Source organism: Adiantum capillus-veneris, chromosome 7 (assembly GCF_014529385.1).
Source record: "Adiantum capillus-veneris isolate H3 chromosome 7, ASM1452938v2, whole genome shotgun sequence".
Lineage (NCBI taxonomy): Eukaryota > Viridiplantae > Streptophyta > Polypodiopsida > Polypodiales > Pteridaceae > Adiantum > Adiantum capillus-veneris.
In genome coordinates, this window is record NC_140937.1 from 54404436 (window position 1) to 54417835 (window position 13400).

The 13400-nt window shown below is 43.9% G+C and overlaps 1 protein-coding gene across 2 annotated transcripts in view; it reads right to left on the bottom strand.

The window, feature by feature from the left end:
• Window positions 1-681: 681 nt before the first annotated feature.
• LOC147453873 (uncharacterized) overlaps window positions 682-13400 on the bottom strand; it is a 57701-nt gene continuing 44982 nt past the window's right edge. Inside the window, exons 5-7 of one of the 2 annotated variants that reach the window (XM_086515938.1) lie at window positions 1315-1396; window positions 1157-1202; window positions 682-927 (exon numbers count right to left, since the gene is read on the bottom strand). In XM_086515938.1, coding sequence (XP_086372064.1) covers window positions 1182-1202; window positions 1315-1396 — 103 coding nt within the window. In that variant the 3' untranslated portion in view covers window positions 682-927; window positions 1157-1181. Of the gene's footprint in view, window positions 1203-1314; window positions 1397-13400 lie in introns of both variants that reach the window. The other variant, XM_086515937.1, reaches the window with a different exon arrangement.

Consider the following 13400-nt stretch of genomic DNA (forward strand, 5'->3'; position numbering starts at 1 on the left):
CCAGGTATAGCTACAAAGTGATTGATATATTTTTTCCCAAGTTAGGCTATAAACCTCATTATCTTTCCCCTGTTATTGTTTATCTGGTGGGTCTCCTATGAATTGACCTTTTGTAAATCATGACCCATAACATCATAGAACGTAAGACTTTTGTCTATATCTATGCCCATCACGGTCATAATATATGTTAGCCATGGCATAACATTGAAGTTTTAACTTCTTGTGGATGCTACTTTGGCTCTGTAAAGATTTTTAGATTCAATTGGATAATATCGTTCGGGTTTCTAATTGGGTAGAATCTACCTGATCTCAAATGCATCAAGAAACAAGCACCCTTGCAAAACCCTAACATGTTACCTCTTTAAATGCTCCCAAAACTTCGACTTGGAATCACCTCAAGCCGCAATGCTCTAGCCCTTGCAATTTGCACAACAAACACTCGACGGCTTTGAGCTCATAACCGCTCTCTTAGTCAACATTCTTGATTTCACAAAGCAATTACGCTTTTGACACGAAACCTATTTTGGTGCTTGAGGGGTAGTCCACTAAAGAGATCAAGCTTTGGGAGATGGGCCCCGGTGCTTTCTATTCAACTAGTAACAGGGATTTTTTGCAACACCCAATCAGTCTAAAATTAGACTTGATGATTGTATTTGAACTTCAAGCTTAAAAATGTCGATATATGGTGAATTTCTGAATTCCTCCTTATGAATTTCAAAATTGTAACTTTTGTTGAACCTTCATGTAGCCTTGCAAACCAGCAAATAGGTGTGCAGCACTCACAGCGTACCAATACACAGCATTTTAATCTGGAGTCGATAATAAATCAGATAACAAGTTGGTTGATTGATTGTTCACAATTGGCACTGATTGGGAAAGGAAAGACCTTGGTATGGAGCACTCTGGTGTAGCATGTGATATTATAACCTGTTTAAGAAAAAAATACAATGGGTCACAAACAAGGAGAACCCATGTGATTTAGAGTATTCCACTGCCTGCTGTGGCCCATAGCATTTCCATCACACTAGCACTATCATGTAATAGCAATTTTCCTTTGAGAGAACAAGCAACACTGGCCCGATGCTTTAACTTGATACTGTGCATTCAAGATTGTACACAGAAGTGAGTATAGCGGTATTAATGGAGATCAGGCTACCTTGAAAGCAAAAAGACAAAGTGTCTCATTTAAAAGGCTTTTGACCCTGCAAAACACAAATTAATAAAATTCTATGTTAATTGATGAAAAGTGAAGTCAAGCACAAGAGTTCCATAACTCTGACAACTACAATTTTCAAAAGTGCTGTATGCTTTCACCTTGGAAATCAACAGCTCATTCGTTGCTTGCAACACGGTCTTGTCCATAGTAAGAATTTTTGAGAGTATATTAGGATTCACTCTGTGACAAAAGGGGAGGGGGAGTTGAATCATTGCAATGAGTACAACATTTTCAGATAAGACACAAAGACAATTAAACAAAAAACTCACACTACATCAATAAAAAAGTCCCACAACTCAAAGCAGCATCTTTACCTCAGTCATGCATGCAGCAAGATTGATGCATAGATTGTATGATTTGGCTGTTCTGAGAGAGATTACAAGGGGTATCTTGGCACTTTATGAGATGGTGACAGGTACAGTGCGTGCGCCAGAGGGTCTATCAGAGACACCGTTGGAGTGAGGCAGGAATGTCCACCCTCTCCTACTCTTTGTGGTTTCTACGTTGGTGACATATCAGATTATAATGATAAGAGAGGGTGATAGAGGTGTACAATTATCACGCACTCAGACACCCTCGTTGCTTTATGCAGACAATATTGTTGTCAATGCTAACTGCCAGAGGGGCTACAAAGACAGTTAGGTGCATTACAGAACGGTGGATAGAAAAGAATTTGTTTGTGGAACTTGGCAAGACTAAGGTGATGATATTCAACATCACAGCACAGCGGGTGACAAAACCAGCACCAATGTTTGCTTAGGGTCAGGAAGTGGTGGAGAATGTAAGTGTCCTAAAAATATCTGAGAGCCATTTTTACAAGATCCTCTTTCTCTATGAGAGAGGCAACAGCTTCGAGATTGACACGAGGATATGCAACCCTGACAATTGGAGCAGATGTCCTCATTGGTACAGTTTCATGTTACAGGCTTGGATACTCCAAGCGAGAAATCAATAGCAACAGACAAACAAAAACTGCAAATAACTGAACTGAACTTGGAGAGAGAGAGAGAGAGAGAGAGAGTCGACACGGAACAGCAGAGTTCGGTCCCTAGATGCACTTTCACCAAAGACTAGCGCCCCTTCCGCTATTATTGTTGCACAAAGGTCCAACTCCCCGAGGGTCCAGCTCTCTGAGACTCTGCGTACAGATGCACCCTAGAGATTGCCCCAAGAGCTCTTATAAAGAGAATAAGGGATGCCCAAAAGCTCTGGTCCAAAAGCACTTGGCACCAAAAGCCCAACAGCTTGCGCCAAATCAGCCAGCACAAAACATGGAAATCCGTACAGCTATGCCACGTCATCATGTCAATGATTTTACGGACATCTGGGACAGCCCTCACGCTTTTGTCTTTTTGAGATTAGGCCCCTCCGCCGGTGTTCTTCAAGTTAGTAGGGGTTAGGTTTTTAAAACCCTAACCCCCTAGGCCTCTTGGCCACAAGAGCGAGTTCTTCTCGGTTAGAGTTTTTAACTGTAACCCCCTAGTCCTCTCGGCCAATCCTTCCAGTTCAGCATGCCACATTAGAAACTTGTGACATGCCCCCTCTTGAAAGAAATGTAATCGCCCTTTGATTACGCTTGCAAAACAAACGAAGGCCAAAAACTTTCTTCAGTAGACACTCACTCTATGTACTCAGGCATCAGACTACGCAAATCCAGCACTTTCACAAAGATATCAATCATTGATCAAATCACATTTCCTTGGAGGGTCCAAAATACACATCATGATCATTGTAATTGTAACATATTTAGCAATCACATCCAAACCACACTGATCTTTTCACGGATGTCTTGATCTACTAAATCTTGTTACAATCTGAGATGTAGCTTTCTTTTCACATTTCAAGCACACCATGCCCATGACCATGTTACCATATATGTGGTAGTGACGTGTGTGAGCACAGGACCGCCGGGGCACTTTTTCCCTCACTAGAATGTTTTTTCCCTGTGGATTGTATATACACCCATCATTCTAGGGCTAACTTTTTATTTGCACACTAAGCAATACACTCTCTATTGTGTGCCTTGAGCTTCTTCATCTTCTCCAAGCTGTTTATGCATCCCTGCAACCGTAGTTCCAACAATTGGTATCAGAGCACGTTGCATCCTCCCAGGCATAGTTACCAGCACCCCCCTCGTCACTTTCTTCGATTTCGGTGAGCTTCAGAGAGCGTCAGAAAGTTGATAAATACTTTGGGAGAACTCGTAGAGCATGGTGTGCTTAGATTTTCGATTGGGGCTCATTTCGACCTCCATTTCCACTACATGCAAAACTGTGCTAGAAATTTCATCCTTTTGTAAAGAATTTTTGTCAGAGCAATTTTCTACAAAACATCCTTTTCGGGTTGCGCTATATAGCACACATTAGTCCTGCTTCATTTTTCCTCTTTCGGGGTAGTTTTCACATCAGGTGCAGTCACTCACCATGGGTGACAACAACATGGATGTTTTCAAGATGTTTGCTGCGGAGGAAAAATTGGATGGAGATAACTACCCAATGTGAGCTTATATGATGACGCGTGTTCTTTGTGTCAAATGGCATCTAGAATGTTGTGCAAGGCATTGATGTACGTCCCGCCTTCTATGGATGCACGCTTTGTTGAGGATGTTGCAGGTTCTAACAGATCTGTTGTTGCTAGAGTTGTTTTGCCTATGGCTGAGGCTGAGCAATCTCGTCGGGATGTAAGAGATGAAGAGGCTCATGCATTGATTGCATTATCTGTTAAGCGCACTATTACTCCTCACATTCACTAGGCAAAATCAGGAAAACAGGCTTAGGGATACTCTGGCTGGTCTTTATGCAAGTCGCCATGAGGCAAAATTTGCATTGTTGCATAAAGAGCTGTAGTCAAAGATTATGTAAGAGGAAGATGACACGAACACTTTTCTTGTTGGTATCAAGAATATCAATGAGCAACTCATTTCTGCAGCTGAAGTTATTTCTGGCAATCCACTTATATAGATTGTTCTTGAAGATGAGTTGCTACTCTTACTAGACTTTTGCTCGTACTTGGAGACTTATGACCCAAGGAAACTCTCAAGTTGTCAAGTTTGATGCATTGTGCACATTGCTGTTACAAGAGTCACTTTCATGAAAAAATAGGGCTAAACAACGTGCAATTGAGCAGGCTTTTGTTGCTCCTCAAAGAGGAAGTGGTAGTAATAATGCAACCACTTATGGAGGTTCTTCTATGAGTAGCAGGTCACCTATGTCTAGTGCCTCTGCTGGCAGCAACTCCTCTGGAAATTCTGGTGAAAAAGACAAGAAGATGATGCGTTGCCACTATTGCAAGGCTAATGATCACTTGATCAAGCAATGCCCTAAGTTGAAGGCCAAAGAAGCCAAGAAGAAAGAGGCTGGATCTACTACCAAAATAGCTATTGCAGAATCTTTATAAATGGAGATTGTGACAATTATGTAGATGCAGAATGGGCATTCAATGTAGAGTGTACTTATGATCCTTCTGTCCATGATGCATGTATGTTAGTTGCTACAAAATTACATGTTTGGTACTTCGATAGTGGTGCTACAAAGCACATTACTTCCCATCGTGACTTGTTTACCTCTCTCCAGGTTGTTCCTCACCAGAATACGGTCATTTGTGCCAACAATGCCTCTTATCACTTCAACGTAGGTGGAAAGATTGTGGTAACTACTGCGAATGGTAGTTCTTTCACACTTGTTGATGCGCTTTATGTACAAGGGATCAAAAAGAACGTTTTGTTTGTATTTGCACTTGCAATCTTGTTGTCAGATTTGTGGATGACAGATGTACAATTCATGATCTCAGTTCTGGTATTGAAATTGTTGCATCTGGCATTTTGTGTTGTGGGCTGTATAAGCTCACTTTGTATGACAAGTGGGGTAAAAGTTTGCAACTGTAGTTGTGGATTCAAAGGCTGTTTCGATGCAAAACTTTGGCATGCACATTTGAATTGTGTGAGTTTGTTGCATTTGCAAAAATCTGTCTTGCCACATCTACAATAATTGTTTATACATGACTTTATGCTCTTGCACAAGACGTATATCCACATCTTGATCTACATGAGAGCCAAAACCTCTACGAAAAAAATTATGTCTAGAACCGTTGTGCCAATGTAATGCAAGCAATGAAATTCCAAGTGACAATATGTAAATCCATGAGTCAACCAATGATGAATCTGAAACCTCAAAGGCATACATCAACCGTGTCAACAGCTAGAAAACTGAGGATCAATGCCGAGCCCTCTTGATCCCTGGCCGAAGCCGTGGAACAAGAGCTAATGGAAGCGCATCCTCATCATGTGGTAGTGCTCATCGGAGTTGTCTTGAGACAAAGGAGCAAGCAACTGTAAACCAAGAACCGAAGTAGTCAGAAGAGCATCCGCGTGTGGAGACTACTGCCGACTTCGACCGTACTCGCATGGTGTGAGGGATCGGGGAAGTATGTTCCACAGACAGAACATGTGGTAAACAATACCATTCCTCAGTATGTAGCCATTGTATAGCTCTTATGCTCTTTGCCAATCTATCTAGAGCAATGCATGATGGAATGCATCTTGCCCAAGTTTGGATAGCCTACAAGGTGTGGCAAAGAACAAAATCCATCACTGTAACCTCTGTCCATGTCTCGATGCCAACAAAAGATAGGAAGAAGAGGAGCATGGGACTCTGCCTACTATCTAAAAAAGAGTGTGGCTTCTATGCACGCAGTAAAATGTACAACCGATAATGGACTAGTGGTATCACTGTTGTACTCAGCTCTAGAGAACTGCCAAGCTGACAGCGCACAAGCTATGAAGGATCGAGGAACATGAGGGTGGTGGGACACATAGTAGATATGGGGAGGATGGAGTGCCATGGGTGAGGGTGGGTGGCAAGGGTGCAATGTTGTGGGGGGTGGTGAAGGGCCTAGTGAAGATTGTAAAGGTGGGAAATCAGTTTCCATAGACAAATGTGAGGTAGCCATGGGCGGATGCTGCAAAGTAGAGGGTATGTCCGGTAGTGGCTGAACCACCTAAGTAGTTGAAACCTGTGAGACTGTTGGAGAGACTTGGGTGTTGTGTTGCAGGAGGCTGTGCCCGCCGAAAGGTATGGCGACGAGGGGCCTTCTGCCAACCCTCCGCTATGCCCAGAGGTGGGGGAATTACCGGCCACTTGTGGCTGTTTCCTACTTCCATATCTTGATTTAGTCATCATTGTACATATCTCATTTTTTCATTGGAAAAGTCTTCCCTCATGCTGATGTAGCCCCCCCCCCCCCTCTTGTTGGGCAGTTTGTAGCTCAATGGGCACTTTTATTAACTAATAGAAGGATCTTTTTCTTGGAAAAAACATCTTATACAAGAACTCACTGATATTTCCATCGTACATCTTTGAAAAGTTATCATGGCATTGCATAAACCAAATGGAATAACCAGATACATGAAACTCACTGATATTTCCATCATACATCTTTGAAAAATTATCATGGCATTGCATAAACAAAATGGAATAATCAGATACATGAATGCTCACCATTCAATGATAAAAGTCCTTGTAGCTCTATGATCTGGTGCAATCTTTCATCAAAAACATGGGGAGACTCTCCCAATGAGAAAAAAGTATGTACAATAAAGGCTAGATCGCGAGATGGAAGAGGAAAGAGCCACACTGGTGGAAATACGATCCGGCTGGAGCCGACAAACTGAGTCAAGAGAGTCGCAAAATCGAACGAGTTATAAAAGCTCTAGATCGGCCGGAAAACTAGGATGTAATGCCCGTTTTTAAGTGTAAATAACCTTATAAACTTAGTAGCCGATCAGTATGAAAGCAGTCAAATGTTTTAAACATTAAACTAAGGCTTAAAACACAGCAAACTAGCATGGAAATTTGGAAAGGCCAGCGCTGGCAAATTGCGAGCACTTCTCCCTCTCTCTCTCTGGCACCATCTGGCAAGAAATCAGCATACACAAGCGTTATAAGGAGAAAGCGCTACCAATTGGTGTCTGTCTGCAACAGTTTCCACCCAACATAGGAGACTCTCCTCTCTCCGCTCTCAAATCAGAACGTTCTCTCTCTCTCTCTCTCTCTCTCTCTCTCTCTCTCTCTCTCTCTCTCTCTCTCTCACACACACACGATTTCCTTACTCTGGGATCCGTCCAAGCCGTGCAAAGGCTGTGAAGCCTAAGACGAAGGCAAAAGGCAGCCATAGGAGCTTGTGTGTGTCCCCGCGGGGAAAAGTCGCACTCAGACAAGCACAACACCAGCTGTCCATGAAAATTTCAGCATTCTAACGCGTTCCAGAAGTAGAATTCAGCCAAGGAAAACTTGTGTGGGCATCTACTGTGCAAGCAGATACCAACAAAAGCCACTCCCACGCAGAAATTCTTAGTACGAAGCAAACTTAGTTGATCACGGCTACAGGTATGAAAAATTTCAGCCAATAGGCTTATGAATTTCATGCATTATGCATCAAAATAGTATTTGGGATACGAACAACGTATGCCGTTTCAGATTTATGTGCTTGTAATTTTTCAAGAAGTAATTAAAAAACTCCTTCAAGGGGGAGGGACCAACCCATCTTCTAGTCCCTAGTGCTGTGTCCGTCTTCAGCGTCCTATTCTCTTTTTTCTTTTGTGGAATCTCCTATGAAAAGCTAGATTAATTTTAAAAGTTATAAGTTCACACTTCCGTTTTGTGACAGTGGTATCAGAGCAAGATCCTCTTGTTTCCTTCTTAAGGAGAGACGGTCCTTGGTAGAAAAATACCCGTCATGGCAAGACCAGCAGAAGAGCTTGAGCAACTTAGACAACAGATGGCAGAATTACAAGATACTCTCGCTCAGCCAGAAGTGCAGAAAGTGCTTAAGACCCTTGAAAAAGGGAAAGCAAAGCATTGTTATCCGGAACAGGAATGGGGAGGAGAAAGGGGGAGGGGGGGGGGGGGGGGGGGGGGGGGGGGGGGGGGGGGTCGGAACGGGAACGAGGCCGGAACGGTCGACTAAAGTAAGGCTTAAATTACCTCCATTAAGCTTAGTCCCAAATCAACTCCTAAACAGACCAAAACCTGCCCTCAAACTGGCCCAAATATGTCCCCCAAACAGCCTTAAATCTGCCCCCAAATGCCTACTTTTTCCCGTTCCGCCCCGCCTTCCTCCCTATTTTGGAACACCGTTCTGGTTACACCCCGTTCCGGAACGGCGTTCTATTCCCGACTTTGTTTCGGGAATGGGACTCATTTGGCACGCCGTTTCGGAATGTTTGGGTTGCGTTCCGCCTATTCCCTATTACATTGAAGCAAAGATGGTGGAAGAGCCACCTCAAAATCCCCTAGTACCAACTCACGGAATAACTAGGGCCCCAACACGGCCTCAGAGAAACCCTGCAGTAGCAACGTCCCGGCAACATGAAAGAAGAAGAAGAAATCCCTTCGCCGACTTACTCGCCAAATTACTCTTTCATGAAGAACCTGGACAATATCATTCCTGATGAGGAACTTGAGCTGCCTCCAAACACAGAGACCATGGACGACTATAACCAAAGGTTTCTCGACGTCTACCTTCCAGTGTCCTTTAAGTTCATTTCCTTGGAGGACAAGTGCGAGCGATACACCATTGGACTTCCATCACCATTGCAGGAATATTATCTATCCAAGCAAGTCTCAACCATGCAAGAACTTATGGACCATGCCGCAGTCGGCTACAAACTGATGAAGGGAAAGTTGGAGTTTACCACAGAACCAACTCCGGCCACCAACCAAAACTCTCGGCAACACAGAACAAATTCTTGAGAGTCTCGTGAAACCCAACCTCAAAGCCTCGTCTGACACAGCGTCAACGAGAAACCCTTTTACAAGAAGGAGGCCGATGTTTCAAATGTTTTCAAACAAGACATACATTCACTACATGTCCTGAGCGGGCCTCGACGTCTATAGAGCAGCCTTCTGCTCTCACGATAGAAAGATCCGCAAGGCCACCTCTAGCTAAGAGAGCTAGACTTGCTATTGGACTAGTCCTTGATATCTATGGCATACGCCTTGAGACTACAAATGAATTGTGTTGAGCATATGGCACAGTCAACGGCTTGAAAGCCCTTATTTTCTTTAACCCCGGAGCTACAGAGATCTTCATCCATCCAAAATTCTTGAACCAGATGCACTTTGATTATGATGCAGACGGTGGAGAAATTGAAGTTGAGCTAGCCATGGGGCAAACTCAAAAAGTGGTACCACTCATTGGTGCTCTTCCAGTGACGATTTCCACATTATGAAGTTGGGCAATTGCGACGTTCTCTAGGGCATGCCTTGGCACGACAAGAATGATGCGACTCTCCACATCCTGAACCGAACCATTACCCTGATGCAGAAGGACAAGCCAGTCATCCTTAAAGTTCGATTGTCCGAACAAAAACCTGAATGAATTTTCTAGTTGTATTGTAGTTAGATACTTTTGAACTCTGTTTGAGAAAGTATTGTTTGAATTTGTTTGAAATGGATTGTATCTGTTTTAAACCTATCTTGGTACTGATTTGAATTGTTTGACTCTGGTTTTAATACTTGTTTCATTGATTGGCAATTTTACTCCCGAGTGGAGCAATGAGAAATGTTGTTTTGGTATTTTCTGAACCTCGGAATGACGCAGACAAGATGTTTGGGGAGGGTTTCGTTGTATGCTTGAAAACCTCGGAACGACGCAGACGGGATGTCTGGGGAGCGTTTGGTTGTATGCTTGAACCTCCAAGCGACGCACGCTACGGTCTGGGGAGCATTTGGTTGTACCAGTCCTTTGAACTCATGGTGTCACAAGACGAGCACCATGTGCCAATAGAAAAGAATAGACTGAACAGACTTTTAGCACTTCATTAACAATTGAATTGAGAAAGAAAGAGAGAGAGAGAGAGAGAGAGAGAGAGACGACACGCGACACGGAGTGGCGGAATTCCACCCCAGAGAGTATTGGCCCCAAACCTTGGCGCCCCTTTCGGTATTTCTTTATATTGCATCAACATACTACAAGCCGGTACTCCAGACTCTGCACCTTCTCCAAGAAGCATGCCAGAGAATGAGCCCTAGCCTCATATTTAAAGGCCCTTGGCTTGAAAAGCAGTTACAGTGAAAAGCCTTCAAAACTCAAAAGCATCTGGTCCAAAAGCAATGCTCAAAAGCTGCCAACGTAAAATCCGGAATTTCATACAGCTGCCACGTCAGCAACCAACGCAAAACGCGGAAATCCATACGGCATGCCACGTCATCAGTCAGTGTGATTTTCGAAAATATGCCACGTCATCCACTAGCTTCGCAATTCTTTTGTGTGTGTGTGACTCCTGCTTTATTTTAATTCTTTATGTCACTTGGGGCCCCATCGGACAGGGTCCCCATAAGTTGGTAGGACTTCTTCGTTTTCTGCTACTTGTTCTTCTTAGGGTTTAGGCCCCTCGGCCAACATTTGCAAGTTGGCTCAATTCTTAGGCTTTGACATGTCAACAGTTTGTGACGTCTCCCCTTCTGGAAAGAGAGTATTCGTCCGCGATTACGGCATATTTGCAAAACAACTCAAGTTAGCTCAAAAGTTTCTGAGGGTCATTCCGAGGGACAATCAGTTTGCTCTTTTTATTAAGGAGTTAGCTTCTCCTTTCTGCTCTTTTGATCAAGGAGTTAGCTTCTCCTTTCGGCTGTTTTGATCAAGGAGTTAGCTTCTCCTTTCGTCCAGATCGGAACTCTTGAAATTCCGGCGTAGTAAAATAGCCATCACACCCAGACCGTACTGATCTTCCCCGGGTGTCTTGATACACTAAAATTACTTACCCAAGCAATCTCATCCAATTAGGAATATTCAGTAATTGGCACATCACAATGCAACACAAATGCTCACATATGCATGTTGCAAGACATAGAAACATAAAGTCGCCGATGAACACTCCTCCCGCATAACCTAACAAGGTCTGGGCCGGGAGATATTCAACGACTCCCTCATCACTCCTCCAGCATAACCTAAAAAGGTCCGGACCGGGAGATATAGAGGCCTTTTACAACCAAACGCCCCCCTGACCGCAGTCTGCGTCGTTTGGAGGTACTGAGATTAACCACTGCTTAGACTTCTTAATACTCCTCCCGCATAACCATCCAGGTCCGGGCCGGGAGTCACAACAACACTTACTTTACAAGCATACAACCAAACAGTCCCCAGGCATCGGCCTGCGTCGTTCCGAGGTTTTCTAGCATACAACGAAACGCTCCTCAGGCATCGGCATGCGTCGTTCCGAGGTTCAAACAATACCAAAACAGTATTTCTCACTTCTCCACCCGGGAGTAAAATCACCAATCAATGAAACCAGTATTAAAACCAGAGTCAAACAATTCAAATCGGCACCAAGACAGGTTCAAAACAGATATCATCCATTTCAAACAATACTTTCTCAAACAAAGTTCAAAAGTATCTAACTATAAAACAACTAGAGAGTTCATTCAGGGTTCTGTTCGGACAACCGAACTTTGAGGACGATTGGCTTGCCCTTCTGCATCATGGTGATGGTTCGGTTCCGAACATGGAGAGTTGCATCATTCTTGTCATGCAAAGGCCCAACTTCACAATTGCCCAACTTCATGATGTGGAAATCAGCTTTTCCATGATAATCTTGAATAGTCTCTTGAATAGTCACTGGAAGAGCATCAATGAGCGGTACCACTTTCTAAGTTTGCCCCGTGGCTAGCTCAGCTTCAATTTCTCCACCCTCTGCATCATAATCAAAGTGCATTTGCTTTAAGAATCCTGGACGGATGAAGTTCTCTGTAGCTCCGGGATCAAAGAAAATAAGGGCTTTGAAGCCATTGACTTTGGCATATGCTCGACACAATTCATTTGTACTCTCAAGGCGTATGCCATAAATATCAGGAACTAGTCCAATAGCGGGTCTAGCTCTCTTAGCAAGAGGTGGCGCTGGGGTTCTGTGCGGGCGTCGGTTCCTCTGGTATATTAGTGCGTTTGGGACAATTAGAATGATTATGCCCTGTTTGAAAGCATCCAAAGCATCGGCCTTCTTGTAGTAAGGTGTCTCGTTGTTGAGGCGTCAAACGAGGCCTTTGCGGTTGATTTTCACGAGACTCTCAAGAATTTGTTCGTTGTTGCCGAGAGATGTGGTTAGCGGCCGGAGATTCTTCTATGGTAAACTCTAGCTTTCCCTTCATCAGTTTGTAGCCGACCGTGGCATGGTCCATAAGTTCTTGCATGGTAGAGACTTGCTTGGATAGACAATATTCCTGCAATGGTGATGGTAGTCCAATGGTGTATCGCTCGCACTGGGCCTCCAAGGGAACAAATCTAAAGAAGGACATCGGAAGGTACACGTCGAGAAACCTTTGGTTATATTCGTCCATGGTTTCGATGGCAAGCATTTTCAAGTTGCCCCACTCTGCCAAAATCCGAACATCGAAGTCATGTAACTACGTGCAAAAACTGTCTTGAAAGCTTGCCAGGTCCTTGGAGCATGTTGTTGTGTCGCGATTGAACTCCACCATTGCATAGTATTATCTTTAAGAAATCCTGCTACTCAAGAAATCTTGGATTCTTCTGTATAGTTCCCCAAAGCATAGATGTTGTCGAATTGTTGTAGGAACTGCAATGCTTTCTTGCGATCTTTCACCCCGAAAAAAGTGAAAAATTTGACTGTCGTGCCACCATCTTTGAAATCTTTGCATTGGTTAGGCGCATATCCAGGGTATGGATAATAAGGGTATCCATATGGGCTCCAACCATTGTAGCCTGGTGGCGGTGGCGGTGGCGGCGGCGTGGTGGTGGGGGCAATGGCAGTGGCAAAGGCGGTTGCACTGGATCAGGGTCAGATGGTTGCACCATATTCCTGAAGACTCCCTCGATTGGAACAGACGGCTGAGAAGGTTCCCGGTTGGAAGCTCTCGTACTTTCTGGTGCCGGAGGAGGAGGTACCACCTGGGGGATCAGAGGGGGTAACATGTAGTTCAAAAATTGTTAAAAACTTTGCAGCATCGAAAGATTCTGTTGAGGATGCCGCGAAAGAATGTCGTGAAGCTCATTGAGCAGAAACTGCAAATATTCTGTTGAATCCATGAATTCCAAGTATTGGGTTCTTTATGGCTTATGCCCTGTACGACACTGCGATGAAGACGGGAGCGCGCCCGATGCGCGATGAAGTAAGGGTGGGAGTGGCTAATAAGTCTGGGTTGGAGGACGAAGATAACTCAAATAAAATTCC